Raw genomic sequence first — 19,804 nt, forward strand, 5'->3', positions numbered from 1 at the left:
ATTTTACAATACTGTAACATTGGCCATAACAACAAAATTAGGTTTTAGCAGTCGATTTTCAACCTGGTTCTATGGTGTAATGGTTAGCACTCTGGACTTTGAATCCAGCGATCCGAGTTCAAATCTCGGTAGAACCTGTTTAATTTTCTTTTTTGATTGTTATTTTCACTCTAAAAATATTTTTGTTTTGAATTTTAAAAATTGAAAGTAAAATTATTTAAGTACATAATCTAAACATTTCCAAACAATTTTTACCTTCTTAATATTTTAACAAAATTGTGATCAGGAATTTATTATACTAGGCTCTACACCGTCACCACGGTTCTATGGTGTAATGGTTAGCACTCTGGACTTTGAATCCAGCGATCCGAGTTCAAATCTCGGTAGAACCTTGGCTACCTAGTTGCCAAATAAAATTTTTTAAATTATTTTTTTACCTAAGTAATTTTAACAGAAGCTGTTGACAGAATATATTATTTAAATAATAAAATAGTACAAAAAGTGAACTTTCGCCCAACGTGGGGCTCGAACCCACGACCCTGAGATTAAGAGTCTCATGCTCTACCGACTGAGCTAGCCGGGCACTTGCAGCCAAATTGGATAAAAACTTATAAGTATGGCCTCTTCGGACATCCTGAACTGAATAAATTGTTAAGTGCACCGATTTTCAATACAATGTTGTTGCGTTTTCTTCAATGTAAAAATAAACATTGCTTTGTGTTTTGCCTTTTATTACTAAGGTTTGTATAAATGAAAATATTTTTTAAATCATTCGGACATTGCAAAGAGTTCAGTATATTCTTATAAGTAAACATTTAAAGATACGTTATTTTTAATGCAAAAATCTGAACATGAATGTTAGTAATATTTTTGTTGTTAATAGCGGCGAAATTTTAATGAATATTTAATATAACAAACTTCGTCAAATATTATAATATAATTAAAGATAAAGACAAGCTGATTAACATTAAATATGACATATATTAAGAAAGTATACACAATGTTTTGCTTATAGCAATTGACCAACAATTGGGCGAATCAATCGCCTTCGTTGCTTTACTCCAGCACAGAGTAGACCTCTCCGTAACGCTGAACACGATCAAAGATGTCGTCATCGCTGCTACTGGAACTGGAAGACTCATAATCCACAGACTTGGCATCGGAGCACAACATAGCCGTCATCTTCGCCGTGGGACGATAATAAATCGAGTAGCGACTGTCAAAGCTGCGGCTGCCCACGTGATACTTAAGAAACTTGCTCGCTTTTCGTTGTCCAATGATGGGGCTGAGGCTGTGCTCGGTGAGCGTAAAGTTGCTTGAGCTGCAGCTCTGCGCCCGATCGGCCGGCGCATACAGTAAAATTCCTTTTTTTGTTAACTTAATATTTGGACGTGGGACCACAGCTGCTGTCTTGGTGACGGTTGCAGGTGGCTCGCAGTTAGTTGTAGATGTTACCACAGTACAGTCGGCATCACCATCTGTCTGGTTCCGGCAAGTGTCAAATGCAGAAGCGAAATCGGAGGTACAAAGATCAACCACCGCTTGTGATGTGCTGGCTGCATGTTTAATTGGCTTCTTGGCCGATTTTTTCAGGACACGTGCGCAAGCCGTATCATTGGACATAGCCGTCGAGTTGCATGCCACGCTTTGGTTGTTAAAGCTCGATTGCTCCGGCAGCTGTGGCGATGCTGCGGCTTCAACTTCTTCTTTTGGCTCCGCTTGTTGCCTCAGTTTTTTGCACTCCTCCAAATATGTTTGCTTCGAAAGCGCTAGCGCACGCTTGAGATCTAATTCGGGATCATTTGTTTCATTTGACACTTGCTTGGTTTTCTTAAGCTTTGACTTTGTGGTGCTTTCAATTTTTTCTCCGGAAGTGTTGTCCGTGCGTTTCGCTTTACTCTTGGCATTGTTTTCAGCTGCAGTCACTTTTTTTGCAGATTTAGGTGGCTGCTTTTTGTGGCTAGACGCTTTGGACTTGTCAGGTTTAGCAAATGGTTCCTTATCGACACTGCTGTCAGTTTTAATGGATTCTTTGCTCATCTCCGACAAACTAGTTGTGCTTGTCAGCTCTTTTTTGTTCGGTTCAAGCTTTGGCATTGGCACAGAGGTGGATTTCACAGATGCAGCTTTGGGAGTTGGTATGGGGGCTGCCTCTTCCAAATTTAAGAATTTAACTGATGCTTTTTTCTTAGGCTCTGCTTCGGGCAGTTGCTGCAATTTGGGGGCTGTCTTTTTCATCAACTTTTCCTCCTCTGTGTCTTCTTCCGATTCTTCGTCAATTAAACAAATCTGGTTATTCTTCGCTTGTACTTTTGGCTGCGGCGTTTGCTTTAATGTCTTGGAACGACTTGTCGAGGCCTGCGTTCGGCATCTGGGTGTGCTCGGCTGCACTGGGTCGGGACTGCTTTTATTCTCCACCAGCCATTCTTCTGTTGAGCTATTGGCAATGTGCACCACATTTGAGCAGAGTCGATCTTTGTTGCAACAGTTACAATCGCTCTCCAACAAACGCGGCCGCAAGTCCTCTTCAAAGGCATGTTGACGCCGTAACTGATGCACGCTGCGCTTGAATATGCTGCGCGAGCCCAATTCAAGTCGCTGATGATGATACAGGCTGTGGCTGTGACTGTGATAGCTGCGATAGGCACAATATGGGTGGGTCGTTTTGGAAAAGGCCCGCCTCACGCATGCACTGCAGTCGCAGCGGGTATGCCCACGCTCATCTTCGCTGGAGGATGATGATGGAAAAAGTGGAGAGCTGTCGCGTCGCTTGCGCAGCTGCTTGCGGCGCTGCTGGCCATGAAAGCTGGCAGCCACACTATACGGATAATGCCTTGGACTCGTATGGTAAATCAGTTCGCGCTCACGATTGCGCCTATGCATCTGGTCCCGACGATGACGAAGTGCCTGCATGTGATGACGATGCTCCTGCTCCTCATTGTACTCATCACAGCCGTACTTGGCACGCAACTCGTCGCGCTTGCGTGGCACCGTGCGATACATTTTGATTGTTGTCATGGGACTGCTGCATTTGGTGGCAGTGGACACGGTGCGCTTGCGACTGGCGCGTATGTAGCGGGCTGTGTCCACAGAGTGCATCGATTCATTTTCGCTTTCATTGCTCACATCCGGCGAGTAGATATGATTTTTGTAGCGTTTGTGGCACGTCTTTGCTGGAGACATTTGCAGCAATGTCTTATCGCCGTAGGCACTGTTGTGGCGACGCAACCAGTCGCCCACATGCTGCTCGATCTTCTGCGCATCAAAAGTGTTCAGTATGCGATCCAAGCCAGCCGCCTTCCATTTGCGCACATGCTCCTCAACAATGGGCAGCGTTTGATTTAGAATCTCTTTGTTATCACCGCTGCAAAGCATCAGAGTAAGTTCGGCCTTGCTCATACAGGCCGTTGTATTGTTTATATCGTTCGCCACATCGTCTTCTTCCGCCTCTTCAATAACGCCTATACTTTCCTCGTCCTGATTTTTATATAGATCCTCGATTTGACTGATATCAATTTCTTCGCTGTCTTCGTGTTCCTCACAACTCTAAAAAAATAAAAAAAACGAGTCTCAATGCTAAGGCGACGATCAGGTATTAGATATATGTATATTTGAGCTCACCTTAAGAAAGTTGGACCAAATTTTCGAACGCTCATAGGTTAGCGTTTCTAATGTTTCCTCATCTACTAAAATTTGCGACATTTTTGAAATAAATCTAATTCCATGTACAGGCTTATTTTTTTTTAATTGTTTGCACTCTAGCTTCTTTTTCGAGGAGAGATGCCAGATCAATTGCACAAAAAACTGTCATACTTAATTGTCTTATCGACCACCACCATATGGGCGGTAAATTTAATTTCGACTACAAGCAACATTTTCATTTTTGTTTATAATTTACATAATATGTTCACAATTTACTCAATAATTTATTAACGGAAGACCTTTTAATTTTGCTACTATTGCAGTTTAATTGAATACGATAACACCACTAACCATACAAAGCATTGCGTGGCTAGTGATTACAATTACAGTGTTATCGACCAACCGCCACAATGTATAGCTGCGACGGGCGCTAAATTAAATTCCGATCACATTTTGCATTTTGTTTTATTTTAAAGTTGCATATGTTTTACATTATATTAATAATATTAATATTGCAGATAAACAAACGAATACATCTTGTATGCCTAAATAACTGTTGAATAAACATTTGCCACATGGCTCAGTTGAAATACGTACATGTACAACTACATAAGTATATATAAACTTTCGTTTTTCATAAGTCTAACGCTGCTAGCTCCATTGGCCACTATGTCGGAATATGTTGGTTGCCGTTGCTGCTGCTGCGGCTGTTGCTGATGTTTTTTGTTGTTTTTCGGGATTTATTTAACACGTATAGTATGTATATAGAATATATATATATATGTTTATGTAAGTTTTGTTTTGGAATTTGGTTAACCGTTTCACGGCCTATTTGCGGTTACGTATGGCGCGATCCATAATGTTATTGATGCGCGTCTCCGAATAGCCGGGCATCAACATATGGATTAGCTCCTTCATGAACAGATCGCTAACGCCCGGACTGGAACGCTCGGCCAGCTCAAACACGGACTTCAGATCGCCAATGTCACTGCCCACGCCCACGCCGTGCATGCTCTGCAAATTCTTGCTGCTGTTGCTGTACTTGCGCTGTATGTCGCTCAGCACTGGGAAGAGCAAGTTGTTCAGGCAAGCGCTGTTCGTGTGATGCAGCATTCGCTGTCCCTGACTGGTTGCCAGCTTGCCGTGATTGGATTGATTGGAAGCCAAGGAATCGTTGTGTTCGGCAGCGTTGCTGCTGCTGCTGCAGTTGCTCACATTGTTAGCGCTTATCGCATGGAATGATTCACGATTGTTGCTACGACGCTGTTGCTGCTGTTGATGCTGGTCCATGCTTAGGGGTAGGCCCAAAGACGCGCGACGCTCCTCCACCTGATCCAATGTGGCCACAGAGCGCGACTGACGGAGCTCTGTTTTAGAGCTGGCACGTTTCTGCACAATGTCATTGGCCGAGTTAGATGTGCTGACAGGCAACATCCTCCCAGCGCCGGATGACGCATTGCTAGCTGATGCCACTCCTCCTCCACTCAATGGCGCATTTAGCATGGTAGTTGTGGCATGTTTGCTGTTCAAGTTGTTGTTGTTGCTGTTGTTGTTATTGTTATTGTTGTTGCTGTTGCTGTTAACCGACGCTGGTGTGTCGCTGGCAGCAGACGCCACCGTCGCTGCAGTTGCATTACCCACGCCAGCTGCATTCGCGGCTTTGACGACGCCTCCAATACTGTTGCTACTGTTGCTGCCCGAAGCGGTTTGGTTGCTGCCGCTGGAGTTGCCCGAGGGCGAGTGTGTGGTGGCCATGAGTTTCTGCATGGTCAACTCGTGCTCCTGCAGCTGGAAGCTGTTAACACCAGCACGCGGTGCGCTATTGATGTGCAAACCCTTGACGGTCATTATCCAGGGCTCGTCGTGGCTGCTACCGCCGCCACCGCTCTGCTTGGCGTCCGAGTCGGAATCCGAGTTCTCCGATTCGGTTTCGCTCTCATCGCCCTTGGAAAGTTTCCATTTCTTGAAGCGATCGATTAAGTCAATCAGGTAGGCATTCTTTTTGGCCTTCTTGATAAACGGATACTTAAGCAACTCCTTGGCCGTGGGTCGATTCTCGGGATCCTTATTTAGGCATGCCTCGACAAAGTCCTTAAATGACTTGGTATAGTTACCTGTCAATTGGGGCGGATTGTTTTTCGGTATTAGAAAGAGCACGCGCATTGGATGCAGCTCCGAGTTGGGCGGCTCGCCTTTGGCAAGCTCAATGGCCGTGATGCCCAGCGACCAGATGTCCGCCTTGGAATCATACTGGGATTGCTTGATAACCTCCGGCGCCATCCAAAAGGGTGTGCCCACGAATGTGTTGCGCTTGGATGTCGTGTTGGTTAGCTGGCCAGCTACTCCAAAATCGGCTAGTTTTACGTCTCCCAGTTCGCTGAGCAGTACATTGGCCGCCTTGATGTCGCGATGGAGCTTGCGTTCTGAGTGCAAATAGTCGAGACCCTTGAGCACCTCGCGCAATATAATGCCAATGTGCATTTCCTCAAAGGAGCCCGCTTTCATCAAGTCCAATGCGGAGCCACCCCCCAAGTACTCCATAATGATCCAAAGCTTAGTGCCCTTCAGATAGGATCCATAGTATTTAGTCACATACGGCGAATCACACTGTGATAGCACCATGATCTCCTGCTGTATATCATCGATCTCATCCTCGGCTTCCTCCAGATCAATGATTTTGATGGCCACTACTTGCTGCGTGCGATTGTCAATGCCTTTGAAGACCTCACCAAAGGAGCCCTTGCCAATACGCTCCTGCTTTGTGAAGATCAACTCCGGATCTACTTTCTCTGTCCAAGACATGTTAGCTGTTATGAAAGGTCACGCCACCTGACTTCAAATTTCGTTGCGTCTACAAAATGTTCAAGCAAAAATAAAAGCAAGAAAAGGCAGCAAATGAAAATCCCAAAGCAAAGTGAGTTACGGCTCGGGTCGGCTCTCGCTCTCTTTGTTGTTGTTGCTGCTGCTGCTGCTGCTGCACGCACTCGTACCTGGTTGCGTTGCACTATTGGGGTACTGAAACTTGCTTTGATTTTCTACACACACATACACACACACACACATCAACTATTTGCCGTTTTTAATCCCTTGCGTTCACATTTAAAAGCATTTGGACAATGTAAGTTCTGTGTGTAGGAAGAAGGTCCAAAATTTTCGCAGTTGATTTCGTTGGCTTTTCTTTTGCTTGATTCTTCTTCTCTCCTTGCTTGTTGTTGTTGCGCTGCGCTGGCTGTGCTAGTGGTGTCCGACAGATATATCGATATGTTAATTTTTTAAGCGTTGAGCATCGATATTTAAAACAACTACGCTGTTCACATAACAGGATTTTTATACGTACTTTACATTTGATTGTATTATACTCGATTATATACAATATAAATTATACTAAAACAGCGTTCTTTAGTGCGATCAGCCCGTTCGAAAATTAAAATACCATGGGTTTTACAAATCCAATCGGACATCTGTGTGTAAGTCGATAAGAAATAATTTATCGATATATCTCAATTTCCCAGCACCGCAACAGCACGTAAACGTAATTTTGATATGATTTCGTAAAACGAGTTCAGTTTATTTTAATACTCAATCCAACCAATGAATGAAACTAGCATCACAGCTAGGTCGAACACTGCAACAGGAGCTGGCACGGCCAGAGTAGAGGAGTAGAGGAGTCCAATATTTAGAAGGCCCTCAACGAAAATGATGTACCTGCGCCGCCTATTCACCCAAGAACTATGTCCTGCCACCCAGAGCGACCTGTTGGGCTGCCTTCAGCATGCACCGCAACAGTTATTGTGTGGCGGATTTGCAGGCTCGCCCGGTTTGGAGAGTCTATCCTGGTTACACAATCTGGCGCCATGCTTTCCTCTTCGAGGCGATCAGATACAGGTCATACACGAGCCTCAACACTTCTATCAAACGCTGATACAGCGCATCGCTCAGGCCAAGCGACGCATTGTGCTGGCCAGCCTGTATCTGGGCACAGGTCAGCTGGAGAGCTCCTTTGTGCAGACGTTGCGTCATAGCCTGCAGGCGGAGTCTTCATTGCGCCTAAATGTGCTATTGGACTTTACACGCGGCACACGTGGTGCGGCGAACTCCAAGACCATGCTCCTACCTCTGGTGCGCGAATTTGGCGAACAGGTGCAATTCTCGCTGTACCATACGCCGGATTTGCGCGGCATGACCAAACGACTGGCGCCGCCGCGCTGGAACGAACTACTGGGACTACAGCACATGAAGGTGTACTTGTTTGACGATGCAGTGATCATATCTGGGGCTAATTTGTCCAACGACTACTTTACAAATCGTCAGGATCGTTACATACTTATTGAGGACAAACCGCTTGCAGATTTCTATGCGCAGTTCATTGAGCGTGTGCAGGAGTTCAGCCTGGCTGTCGGCGCAGATGCGGTAGAGGGACTGCATCATAGCTGGCGCATACTGCCATACGAAGGCACAAAAGATCAGTTCATTCGTCTGGCCAAGGAGCGTATTACAAATTTCGTTCAGGAAGCGTACCAAAAGCAATTGCAGCTCAGGGATCAGAACACACAAGCGGACACGTGGGTGTTTCCTCTGCTGGAGATGGGCCAGATTGGCATACACCATGACAGCGTGGTGACTAAGCAGTTGCTCTCTAAATGCATTGCTGGTTCACGCCTCAAACTGGCCACCGGCTACTTCAATCTCACGCAGGAGTACATGGACACCATCACGCATAAATGTCTGGCGCAGTGTAGCATTCTCATGGCTCATCCAAATGTAGGTGGTGTCATCTCGGTTTTTTTACTTTACGTGACATTTTCTTCTTGCTTCCTTGTAGGCCAATGGTTTCCAAGGTGCCAAAGGACCCGCCGGAGGCATACCTGCTGCCTATACACTGATTGCGAAAAGCTTCTATGAGAGTTTGGTGCGACGAAAGCAAAATCATCGAGTCAATTTCTTTGAGTACGAGAAACCTGGCTGGACGTACCATGCGAAGGGACTCTGGTATTATTTGCCCGAGGCTCGACTGCCCAATTTGACGCTAATCGGTTCCTCAAACTTTGGCGAGCGCTCGGTCAATCGTGACCTGGAGACGCAAGTTTGCCTGGTGACCGCTAACAAAGACCTCAGCCAACGCCTTCAAAATGAGGCGGATCGCTTATACGACATGTCCACGACAGCGGAGCGTGAGATTGTCCAGAGAAGTGTGCCTCGATGGGTGCAGGCTGTGGTGCGCATATTTAGAAATTTTTTTTAGTTAATATAGTCCACATACTTAGTTCAATTTGTTGATCTTATGGGTCAGTTACTATAGTCTCCAATATGTGTATTGTTTTGAGTTCTGGTTGTGCATATTGCTGTAAATTAATTTTTTACTCAGTCATCCTGTAATAATTAAAAAAGTTTGTAAACAACATGCCTTTGCAGTATATTAATAATGTTTCTAGCATAAATATTTTTCAAAAAACCCAAAAAAGTAACAATTCTTATCAGAGTTCAGTTTTTATGGTTAAGTTTGTTTGGTTCAATTACATCATGTCCTAACATTGTTCGCGATAAGCGAGTTTGAAGAGCACACGCCAGTGAATTTTTCGGCACGAAATGAACTGGGTGGCAACTCTGTATAACGGCGCTGGCTTTGGCATTTGTCTTGTTCTTGCTATTCGGTTTGAAGAGAAATTGAAAAAAAAAAAAACAAATTACGAATTGGAATTGCGAATCGACGTACTTACATTGCCATAGCGTAAGTTTTAATTGGAATTGTTATCAAAAATATAATACGAGAGTGGATTTACGACTCTTAACTTTATTTAAATTTATAACATTTAAGGAGGCAGCAAGATGAGCAAAGTCACAGATCAGCGGGAGCCCTGGCTGATGCCGAACTTTGAATATGGCAGCGGGGTAGCCGCACTCCATCAGGAGATCGAGCATTTTTACAACTACATCGTATCGACGCCAACGGAATATATGATGCGAATGGAAGCAGTGCACCGTATCGAGAGGGTTGTCCTCAGCATTTGGCCGGAGGCCTGCATTGAAGTCTTTGGGTCCTTTCGCACCGGCCTAAATCTGCCGATCTCTGATATTGATATTGCAGTTAATAACTTTTACTGGCACGGCGCACCGTTGCTCGAACTGAAAAATGCGCTGATGGCGCGAGGCGTTGCCGACAATGTGAATGTCCTGGACAAGGCCTCAGTTCCGGTCGTAAAGTTTACGGAACGCATTTCGGAAATCAAGTTTGACATTTCATTTAATACGACGACGGGCGTGAAGGCGGCGGAGCTGGTTCAGCGGTTTATCGAGCAGTTTCCAGAGCTACCCAAGCTGGTCATAATTCTAAAGCAATATCTAATGCTGCAAGGCTTAAATGAGGTATACAGCTCAGGCGGTATTTCCTCATATGCCGTCACCCTCATGTGCATCAGCTTCCTGCAGCAGCAGTCTCTAAGCGAAACGAAGACCTGTAAAAATGATAACAAATTGGGAAAGCTACTACTTAAGTTCCTGGACTTTTATGGACGCAAGTTTGACTACTTTAAGTATGGAATATCTGTGCGAGGCAGTGGTGGCAGCGTGGAGAAGTGTGTGCTGCAGAGCACCTTCGGCGATTACAACTGGTTGTCGGTGCTGACGATTGAAGATCCCATCACGCCGACAAATGACATAGGACGCAGTTCGTTTGGAGCACTTGATGTGAAGCAAGGCTTTGAAATGGCCTTTCTGAAGCTGTCGAAGCTAGTGGACTTGGACTCCTCCAAAATTAGTGGATCCATATTGGCCAGCATTGTAAAAGTGCCTCAGTCAGTGATAAACTACCGAAATTGGGTGCACTATAAATTCCGACATTTGGTCACCATCAGCACGCAGCCCATCAACGGATTTGAACGGTATTTTGGCTATGCCGTCAAATTGAAGTTTAATGCCACGACATTGCAAGATGAACAGGAGGAAAATAAAGAGATTGTTAGCAATCTTAATGGCATGCCTTTGACCCACAATGGCTGTCAATACAAAGGCTTGGGATGTTAGTTTAAGTTATGCTTATCCTCAATTATCTTTACATCTCTTTTAATCTACTACTCGATTTTACATTTTACATTTATTTTATACTTAGCTACTAATTACTACCATACTTACTATGAATTTACCTTGTATGTACATAAACGCACAACAGTAGCTTACAAGCGCTACTGAAACTTTAAAAGGTTTTTTTTGGCGCCAAGCTTTGATATTCGATACTTTTATTATCGATACTTAAGCTGTGATTGGTGTGTTATCGATTTTAAATTCACTTTTTTTTAGACTTGAGTCCAGCTATAAAAATATATTTTAATTTGCAATTTGATTGATGTAAAACTAAAACAGACAAAGGGTAAATTACATTAAAATTAAACTTTTCACAGCTACGATATATAAACTCAATAGGGGCGATAGCATATATCGGCTTTTAGAGTAGTAAGGAAGCAGAACAGCTGAGAGTGTTGTGTAAACGCTGGCTGCCGAAAAATTTGGCCGCACGCATTTTTCTAATTGTAAATAATAATTAGTTTTAAATTCGTATTTAAGACATGTTGAACATATTGCGACAGCGCCATGCGGCGCTTGCGAATGCCGCGCAACGTTGCTTACACTCTACTCCCTGCCGGCCGGGCTATATTGTGCTGTAAGTGTTGGGATTCGGGCTGCGGACCAAGTACAATTAATACATTTTGCCGCTTGCAGCGTGCCCGAAATCGGCGAAGATGGTCAAATGGGCGAGGGACTACTTATGCCAAATGGGCTGCCGGCATTCAGCGATATCACCATCGAGATGTGTCTGGGCGCCATTGGCCAGCAGGCGTCGGCCGTGGAGAAGTCAGTCAAATTGCTTGAGCAGGATATCAAAAGTGGCAAGCAGCTCAAAGGTGCCGATATATACAGAGAACTGGATGCAGTTACTGCGCCATTGGAGACGACCTGGGGTGTGGCCAAAGCGCTCTACCTGGGCAACAGCACGCTGATACCTACCAAGTCTTATATGAATATACACGAACGAGCGCGCAATGCACGTGCTGCCAAATTCTGCAACAAAACAGTGTACACGGCTCTGCTGGAGCAAGAAGATCAAGCAGGTGAAGCTGAGCAACGTTTGCGCCAAAAGTTTTTACTTGAGGGCAAATTAAATGGCCTATCGCTGAGCAAGGACGGTCAAGATGGGCTCAAGGAATTGCTAACGCAGTTGGGCCGTGAGCGTGGTAACTTCAAAAATAAAGTTAACATGGCTGTGCACGCATTTGCGCATGTGGTCAATGATTTCCAGCTGGTTCGCGACTTTCCGCCAACGCTGCTGGAGGCCACGGCCCGGGATCCCAGTCAACCACTCGAAGGTCCATGGAAAATAACGCTTCAGCCGCCAATTGTTGAGGGCTTTCTCAAATACTGTCCCGATCGTCTGCAGCGCTGGAATGTGTGGCGCGCCAATGCTCTAAAAGCATCTCAGCAACAGGATAAAGCACTAGAGAACAGCACGCATCTGGAGAAGATACGCGCCTTACGCAAGCGCCAGGCTAATCTGTTGGGCTATACCAACTACGCAGACATGTCCATGCAAACTAAAATGATTGGCAGTGTAGAAAACCTGAAGCAAGTCTTTGCCAAGTTGCTGAAATTCGCGGGACCCGCTCAGAGTGTAGAACTTGAGGCGTTGCAAAAGTTTGCCAGCTTAAATGGTGCTGAACACAAACTGGAGGCATACGATATTAGCTATTGGGCGCGCAAACAGCTTGTCGCCGAGCATCAGCTGGTGGAGGACAAGCTGCGAGAGTACTTCCCCCTGCCACGCGTGCTCTCCGGTCTTTTTGCATTAAGCGAAAAGCTCTTCAATATACGCATTTCGGAGCAGCCCAAGACGGAGGTGTGGCATCCGGCTGTCAAGTTCTTTAATGTGTACGATGGCGATGCCAGCAACAGTTCAACGCCCGTTGGCGGCTTCTATGTGGATTGCTATTCCAAGGAGCATAAATTTGGCCGTAACAATGGCTGGATGGTGGGCATACGCAATAGCAACAAAACAGCCGGCCTCACCCCACTCTGCGCACTCATCTTTAACTTTACAGAGCCGACGCAGGGCAAGCCCACGCTGTTGGGCTTCGACGATTTGCAAATGGTATTCAAGACCTTTGGCACGGCGCTGCAGCATCTGCTGACGCAAGCGGGCTACAGCGAACTGGCGGGTCTATCCAACATTGAGTGGGATGCCTCGCAAGTGTCGGGTTATGTGATGAGCAACTTCCTAGACGACGCCGCAGTGCTGCAGACTTTGTCCGGTCATTACGCCAACGATCAGATCATTGATGCTGAGCTTGCCCAAAAGACGCGCCTGCTGAAAACGCAGCTGTCAGGGTATAATCTGTGCCAGGAATTGTATTTGGCCGATCTGGACGTCGAATTGCATCGCTCTGGCGCCTTTTGGCTGGAAATTGTACGCAAAATCTGGCCAGTGTATCACTGTATGCCACTCGACAAGAAAGACGCACATCCCTGCTCCATGACCGACATTTTTGCTGGCGACTGGGCGGCGGCACATTTTAGTCATTTGTATTCCAAGCTAATTGCCGCCGACATCTCGAGCGGATTTGCGGAGCAGCGCAACGACGAACACTACGCCACAGTGGGTAAACGCTATAAGCAAACTTTCCTCAGTTATGGCGGCTCTGTGCCCACGGCGGAAGTATTCCGTCGCTTCCAAGGCCGTGATCCGTCAGTGGAGGCGCTACTTAAATCATTGGACATATTCATAACTTCCCAAACCACCGAACACAATTAAAGCGTCACCCTTGCGGCTGCCATCGTGACCAGCATTCACCGTTATCTATTTTTAACCATTAGTAAGTAGTTAGTGTAGATAATGGTTGGCATTAATAAATCGAGGTGCCGAATTGGTCGCGTTGGATTAACTGATTACCGAGTCAACAGACGACGCCTTATCGTGCACATTGAGGAAGGCGATACCGCAGGTGTTACTGAATGTACATGGATGACTCTTTACGATTGTTTCAACCACAACTCAACAGTTTGCTTTATTTAAATAATACTTTACCAATAAATTGCGTAAACTTTATAACATTTCTCTTTGGATTGCTCAGGTCTTTTTTTGGCGGAACTCAACGAGTTCTTTGTCTGAAGATTAGATATTGTGGGTTGATTGCGCATTTTCCGTCCCATTGTTGTTTTTTTGTAAAAGTATATCACGCAGCTGTTAAAAAATATTCGGACAACCGCTCCAGTCTTGGGCTGCCTTGGCCTTCCAATATGTATTCTTGGAGATGTGCAAAAATTCTTTGCTACCCTCCTCTCTCTCGCGCTTGAACCACATGGGCTCATATGCTGGATAAGATCGTCCTTCCGCTGCCGCCTGTTTTTCCTTCTCCTCCCGCTGTTTTCGCGCCGCTCGCTGCTTTTCCTCGAGCCGCAATTTCTCCTGATTGCTTTTGTCCCAGGCGCCTTCCTCCATGCAACGCTGATCGGGTCGCAGGCGCGAGTCCGTGGGCGCGACACCTTCCTCCGGCTCGTTAAGCTGACAGGCAAACGTGGGAAAGTTGTAAAACTTTTCCGATTCTGGTGCAGCTGGCCGACGCTGCCAGGCAACCTTGTACTCGCCAGTGGTATAGCTGGGGCTCTTATGTGTGCCACTGGTGTGCAAAACGGGTGCTATTTCGATTTTGTCGTCCCAGGTGCCACGCAGCAACCATTTGGCCTCCTTATTGCGATTGAGTACAACGCCTTTGATGCTGCGCTGCACCTCACGGCCGAAGTATGAGTATGGTATATAGTTTAGGATGCACTTGTATCCATGCGCCGCACCACTGCCAATGATTTCCATTTCTCCGTGCAGATCCACCCAGAGCTTTCCGACGATAATGTTGTTCACAGTAGTTGTCACACGACGCCAGCAATAGCGACGTCCGGTGCTGGGGAACGAAACGTAGGCGCCGCCAACCGGATTTACCTGCTCAAGCCAAAATGGAAGGTGAGTAACGAAAATGAATCAGCTACGTATGGGAAAAACTTACCTGCAAATACTTCCCACGGAACTTACTCGTCAGGGAGAACTCTTGCCAACTAACCCACTCCTTGCTCTCGCAGTGCAGTGCGGCTACGGGCGGATGATGCGACACCTGCTCGGCCAAGCAGCGCCAGCCAAGATCGTCCGTGCGGTCGCATTCATAGGTCTCGCCTAGCAACGGATTAAAGGGTTTGTTGATGCGACTCGCTGCCGTCGCATACGCCGAAACTGTAAAGGCCGCCAAATAGGCCAATTGCTCGCACTCATCAGTGCAGGCGGCGGCAGTGTCCAGCACTTCCGAGTACTCGTAATCCTCGACTAGGCGCTGTAGCATGGATATCGGCTCGTTGAAATTGATGGGCATAGGTATTTTGGACAGATCCTTGCCAATGCAGTTCTTCATCAGTGTCCACAGGTTGAGCGGATAGTTGGGCTTGTCCGGCACACGCGTGCGCCGACACCTGATTTGCACCTGCTTCTCGCTGGCCTCGTTCAAGCCACCTGTTGAAGGTGGATTAACGATTTCATTCGCTTGTGTGGCCGTGGTTCTGGCCAGCTCCAATGATGCAATCCATCTTTTACGTTCCACCTCACTTACGGCTTTGATGCGAAAGGTTTGTTGGCTACCATCGGAAATGGCAAAGGTGCAAGGGTCCACGTTTTCAATGAGGGCAGCTTTGAGCGCTATCGAGCCGCGAGAGGTTTGATGGACTTCAGACTGGTCGAGGTAGTAGCTGAGTACACCGTTGGAGAGCACAAACCAGCGTCGCTGATAACCCTTCACGTAATTTGTGTACTTTAGCAGCCAGCCCTTCATTTCCGGGTTGCCTTCGATTGAAGCATGACTGGCAGCTCGCCCTCGTCTGCGTGACTTTTGGGATGATCTTAGTTTGTTGCCACTGGAGGTCTCGATGGCGCAGTCCGTGCTCATGTTTGAGCTGTTCCGACGCTGTCGGTGCTGCGCTCGCTCGCCAGACATATTCAATCCCTTGCGAATTATTGAATACAACTGACAAACGACGACTCCCCAGTTGGCATCGAGACCACATTCAGCTCTTATCTGCCAAACATTTTGCTAGTCAGCCAGATAAGGCCTCAGTTTTGGACACTGACTCAGTAGATAGTGCATTATCGCGGACGCTGAGAAAGGTGGTGCCACGGGTGTTGTTTTGTAGCTGAGAAATGGTTGAACCGTAGGTTAGGATTTGTGAACGGGTATTCTCGTATGTGTAAGCTCATTGTTTAACCACATTATTTTTGCTTTATTTAAAATAATACTTTAATAATAAATTGCATAAATATATAACATTTAACATATTCTCGTTGCATTGTTTAGAACCTTTTTCATTCTCTTTTATATATTTATTTATATACACAACAAAGGCAAAAACAATTATCGGCTACCGGAAAACTCATTTCGTGTGTCTTCTTCTACTTGTTGTTGTTGTTGCTGTTGTTATTCTTTAGAGTGAAAAGCTGGTTCGCTTTTCACTTGCACATGTCTACATATGTATATAGATTAGATATATGTATGTATATGTATGTTTAATTTTTGGATGGTAAGGTCTATGTGCCATAAGTAATTAACTGATTAAAGCAAAGATTAAATAAAAAACCGAACAAAATACAATTTGATAAACGCAATCAATGCGATGCGATTTTGAGATTAACTTGCCATAAAAACATTTCAGTTCCAACATTTGCAGCTACATTACAATAATTAATTTATATATGCACTAAGTAGTTGAAAAAATGTTATTACATCGATTAGTTTATAGTTCAGTAAAAGTTATTTATGCTTGACTGTGAGTGTCTTGGGGAGTTGTTTCTTTTATTATTTTTTGTTTGTTTGTTAAGGGATTGAGAGCGAAGTTTCGAGGCTTGCGTATTGAAATAATTCACATAGAGTTCAGCTATTAGTAGATATCTGGACAGCCGCTCCAGTTTTGAGCCGCCTTAGCCTCCCAGTATGTGTTCTTGCAGACGTGCACAAAATTATCGCTACCCTCTTCCTTTTCACGCTTGAACCACATGGGCTCGTACGCTGGATAGGGTCGTCCCTCGGCAGCAGCCTGTTCGGCTTCAGTTTCACGTTCTCTTCGCGCCGTTCGCTGTTTCTCTTCAAGGCGCACTTTCTCCTTGTTGCTTTCCTCCCATAAACCTTCCTCCATAAGTCGCTGATCGGGACGAAGACGCGAGTCTGTGGGCGCTACACCTTCTTCCGGCTCGTTAAGCTGACAGGCAAATGTGGTGAAGTTGTAATACTTTTCCGACTCTGGTGGAGCCGCGCGACGTTTCCATGCAACCTTGTACTCGCCAGTGGTGTAGGTAGGACCCTCCGCTGTGCCGCTGGTGTGCAAGACGGGTGCTATTTCGATTTTGTCATCCCAGGTACCACGTACCACCCACTTAGCATCCTTATTGCGATTGACTACCACGCCTTTCACGCTGCGCTGTACATCACGGCTGAAGTAGGAGTAGGGTATATAGTTTAGGATGCACTTATTTCCATGCGCTGCATTGGTGCCCACTATCTCCATCGTTCCGTGCTGATCTACCCAGAGCTTGCCGACGATTATGTTATTTACAGTGGTTGTCACTTTGTGCCAGGAGTAGCGATGACCACTTTTAGGGAACAAAACGTATGCCCCGCCAAGCGGATTAACCTAAACAAACGGATGGGTAATTTTTTTTTGGTCAACTATGAGAAAAACTTACCTGCAAATATTTGCCGCGAAACTTGCTCGTCATGGAAAACTCCTGCCAGCATACCCAATTCTTTCCCTCACAGTGCAAAGCAGCTACGGGCGGATGATGTGACACCTGTTCAGCCAAGCAGCGCCAGCCTAGATCATCCCTACGGTCACATTCGTATGTCTCACCCAGCAATGGATTAAATGGTTTGCCAGTGCGAATCGCTGTCGTCCCATACGCGGATACCGTAAAGGCCGCCAAATAGGCCAACTGCTCGCTCTCATCGGTGCACGATGCAGCATGATCCAAGATTTCGGCATACTCATAATCCTCGACTAGGCGCTGTAGCAAGGAGAGCGGCTCGTTGAAATTAACGGGCATAGGTATTTTGGACAGATCCTTGCCAATGCAGTTTTTCATGATTGACCAGAGGCTTAGCGGATAGTTAGGCTTGTCCGGCACAGACGTGCGCCGATTCCTGGCCGGCACCAGCTGCTTGCTACCCCCGCTCGCCCTCGCACTGCTACTTGGTAATTCATCTGGGTTGGCGTTCGAGACGCGCTCAACTTTGTCTGCTTCGTCGTCGTCACCGGAGGCCACGCGTGCTGCGCTGATAAGACACACTTGCTGTACGGTTTGAATGGTGCGCTTCTGCTCGTCGCTTTCCGATGAACTGCCTGTCTGGCCCTCGGAGCCGACGTGATCCTCGGAACTGCTGCGTCGTTTGTTAAGCTTCAGTATGAACGTGCCGTCTATTGGCGATTCGCCTGTTCGGCCGTATCCGTATTCCTCGGCATCGAAAAATTCGGTCTCGTCGTCTGAGGTTAAATTCGTGCCGGGGGGCCCTGAGTTTATAGACATAGTTGTGCTGGACGATGCCAACGGCAGCGGCTTGTTGCGGCGCACCAGCACGGCAGCCTGCTCCATTTGCGACTGCTGCTTGGCCATCTGCTCAATGATCTCTTCCAGTCGCTGGCGCTGCTCACGCTCATGGTGTAACATCTTGGACCATTTGTGGCCTTGCGATTCAGCCGATCGCAGATAGTCATTGCCCGCATTGATCATTGCATTTGATGTGATTCTGAAGAGTGTGGCGCGCTCGTTGACAATCTTTGTACGACTCGCCAGTGATTCCTCCTCATTTGATTCCAGATCGTTTAGTGCTCGCTGAAGTGCTGCGCCGTGCTTGGTTATCAGATCGTAGCATGTGCGCATGTTCTCCAGGCGTTCGGTGAGGTCGCGCACCACAGTGTTGATCTCCTGACTGGGCACCACCTGCGCCGTCTCCTCGGCCTCCTCCTCTTCGCTTTCAATGGCGCGTATGGCCTTCACTTTGGCCAGCTCCAACGATGTCACCCACGACTGCCGCTCGACCTCATTGGCCGCTTTGATGTGGAAGGTTTGTGTGCCGCCGTTTGAGATGACAAACGTGCACGAATCCACGGTGTGTATGAGCGCACCATGGAGCGATATCGTACCGCGGCATGTGTGATTGATCTCTGATTGGTTGCGATAGTAGCTCAGCACACCCTTGGATAGCACAAACCAGCGACGCTGGTAGCCCTTGATGTAGTTGGTCCACTTGAGCAGCCAGCCCTTCATTTGGGGATCGCCTCCGCCCTTTTCGGCCGCTGGCTTTGCCGCAGCGTCCGCCATGCTCACAATCGGTCTGCCCCGCTGCCGTGCTTGAGCCCACCGTGACAATAAAAATCTATTAGTACTCGCTTGCCTACGACCTCGACCGCTTGTTGACCGATTCAGACTCAGATTCGGTTTCGCAAACGCCACGTACAATCGTAACGGAGGGGATGGGTATGACAACAACTCCAAATCCAAGTCCGTAACAAAATATTTAATTAGCTGCTGTTTGTAGCAGCTGCTGGCATTATAAATTACACTTTGGCAGCATTCGTAATCGCGTACACAATAAATTTCGTTACTTTAGCGGCAATACTAAGTACTTTTTTTCTGCACAAAATAAAGAAACTGTGGAAGTCAAGTGCGCATTTGTGTGCGTGTGTATTGGTGTATGTGTGTGGCTGTGTTGTGTGAGATATTTGTGGTGTGACCGAATTTGGCAACTGCAAATATACTTCTTTTTTAACTAAATGCATGTTATTAGTTCAGTTAATTAAAATGCTTACTTAATAAATTAATTTTTTTATTGACAATATGTTTACTATGTAAGCAGTGTGCTCAAGCTCATTATAGCATTGAGTTTTCAGTTCCTTTTCTTATTTTTTAAATACTTTAAACAGCTAGTGCTGCCAACTGTTCTTAAGAAAATACTGCACACATACACCAAAACTTTCGCCAGAACCGCGGCAATTTAAATATGTTCTTTTGTACATGCAAAAAATATAAAATCTAGGTGTAATTTTGTTAACGATAATTGAAAACAGCCAACAGTTGTGCAATTTATTTTCAAACTCA

The 19,804-nt window shown here is 46.2% G+C and overlaps 7 protein-coding genes and 3 non-coding genes across 10 annotated transcripts; 5 read left to right on the plus strand and 5 right to left on the minus strand.

The window, feature by feature from the left end:
* The first annotated feature begins 65 nt into the window (after window positions 1-65).
* Trnaq-uug lies at window positions 66-137 on the plus strand. The gene has a single exon. It is a non-coding gene; the product is annotated as a tRNA-Gln (tRNA).
* Window positions 138-320: 183 nt separating this feature from the next.
* Window positions 321-392, plus strand: Trnaq-uug. The gene has a single exon. It is a non-coding gene; the product is annotated as a tRNA-Gln (tRNA).
* Window positions 393-510: 118 nt separating this feature from the next.
* On the minus strand, window positions 511-583 carry Trnak-cuu. The gene has a single exon. It is a non-coding gene; the product is annotated as a tRNA-Lys (tRNA).
* A 306-nt stretch (window positions 584-889) lies between these two features.
* On the minus strand, window positions 890-3,767 carry LOC115772066 (flocculation protein FLO11). Its single transcript, XM_030718017.1, has 2 exons — window positions 3,622-3,767; window positions 890-3,546 (listed from the first exon to the last, which is right to left on the minus strand). Exons 1-2 carry the CDS (start codon window positions 3,700-3,702, stop codon window positions 1,057-1,059), a joined length of 2,571 nt encoding a protein of 856 aa, XP_030573877.1. The 5' UTR covers window positions 3,703-3,767; the 3' UTR covers window positions 890-1,056.
* A 342-nt stretch (window positions 3,768-4,109) lies between these two features.
* LOC115771618 (serine/threonine-protein kinase svkA) lies at window positions 4,110-6,888 on the minus strand. Its single transcript, XM_030717396.1, has one exon. It carries the CDS (start codon window positions 6,442-6,444, stop codon window positions 4,471-4,473), a length of 1,974 nt encoding a protein of 657 aa, XP_030573256.1. The 5' UTR covers window positions 6,445-6,888; the 3' UTR covers window positions 4,110-4,470.
* Window positions 6,889-7,151: 263 nt separating this feature from the next.
* Window positions 7,152-9,011, plus strand: LOC115771619 (CDP-diacylglycerol--glycerol-3-phosphate 3-phosphatidyltransferase, mitochondrial). Its single transcript, XM_030717397.1, has 2 exons — window positions 7,152-8,403; window positions 8,465-9,011. Exons 1-2 carry the CDS (start codon window positions 7,339-7,341, stop codon window positions 8,882-8,884), a joined length of 1,485 nt encoding a protein of 494 aa, XP_030573257.1. The 5' UTR covers window positions 7,152-7,338; the 3' UTR covers window positions 8,885-9,011.
* A 271-nt stretch (window positions 9,012-9,282) lies between these two features.
* On the plus strand, window positions 9,283-10,871 carry LOC115771620 (inactive non-canonical poly(A) RNA polymerase protein Trf4-2). Its single transcript, XM_030717398.1, has 2 exons — window positions 9,283-9,370; window positions 9,458-10,871. Exon 2 carries the CDS (start codon window positions 9,469-9,471, stop codon window positions 10,660-10,662), a length of 1,194 nt encoding a protein of 397 aa, XP_030573258.1. The 5' UTR covers window positions 9,283-9,370; window positions 9,458-9,468; the 3' UTR covers window positions 10,663-10,871.
* A 238-nt stretch (window positions 10,872-11,109) lies between these two features.
* LOC115771794 (oligopeptidase A) lies at window positions 11,110-13,735 on the plus strand. The gene is made up of 2 exons (XM_030717664.1): window positions 11,110-11,296; window positions 11,356-13,735. The coding sequence occupies exons 1-2, from the start codon at window positions 11,202-11,204 to the stop codon at window positions 13,436-13,438; spliced, it is 2,178 nt and encodes a 725-aa protein (XP_030573524.1). The 5' UTR covers window positions 11,110-11,201; the 3' UTR covers window positions 13,439-13,735.
* A 95-nt stretch (window positions 13,736-13,830) lies between these two features.
* On the minus strand, window positions 13,831-15,698 carry LOC115771795 (oxysterol-binding protein 1-like). The gene is made up of 2 exons (XM_030717665.1): window positions 14,685-15,698; window positions 13,831-14,620 (listed from the first exon to the last, which is right to left on the minus strand). Exons 1-2 carry the CDS (start codon window positions 15,654-15,656, stop codon window positions 13,871-13,873), a joined length of 1,722 nt encoding a protein of 573 aa, XP_030573525.1. The 5' UTR covers window positions 15,657-15,698; the 3' UTR covers window positions 13,831-13,870.
* A 235-nt stretch (window positions 15,699-15,933) lies between these two features.
* Window positions 15,934-19,465, minus strand: LOC115772036 (oxysterol-binding protein 2-like). The gene is made up of 2 exons (XM_030717973.1): window positions 17,396-19,465; window positions 15,934-17,343 (listed from the first exon to the last, which is right to left on the minus strand). The coding sequence occupies exons 1-2, from the start codon at window positions 19,025-19,027 to the stop codon at window positions 16,594-16,596; spliced, it is 2,382 nt and encodes a 793-aa protein (XP_030573833.1). The 5' UTR covers window positions 19,028-19,465; the 3' UTR covers window positions 15,934-16,593.
* Between the last annotated feature and the right edge of the window lie 339 nt (window positions 19,466-19,804).

This window comes from Drosophila novamexicana, unplaced genomic scaffold (assembly GCF_003285875.2).
Source record: "Drosophila novamexicana strain 15010-1031.04,08,12 unplaced genomic scaffold, DnovRS2.1 tig00000108-arrow-pilon, whole genome shotgun sequence".
Classification (NCBI taxonomy): Eukaryota; Metazoa; Arthropoda; class Insecta; order Diptera; family Drosophilidae; genus Drosophila; species Drosophila novamexicana.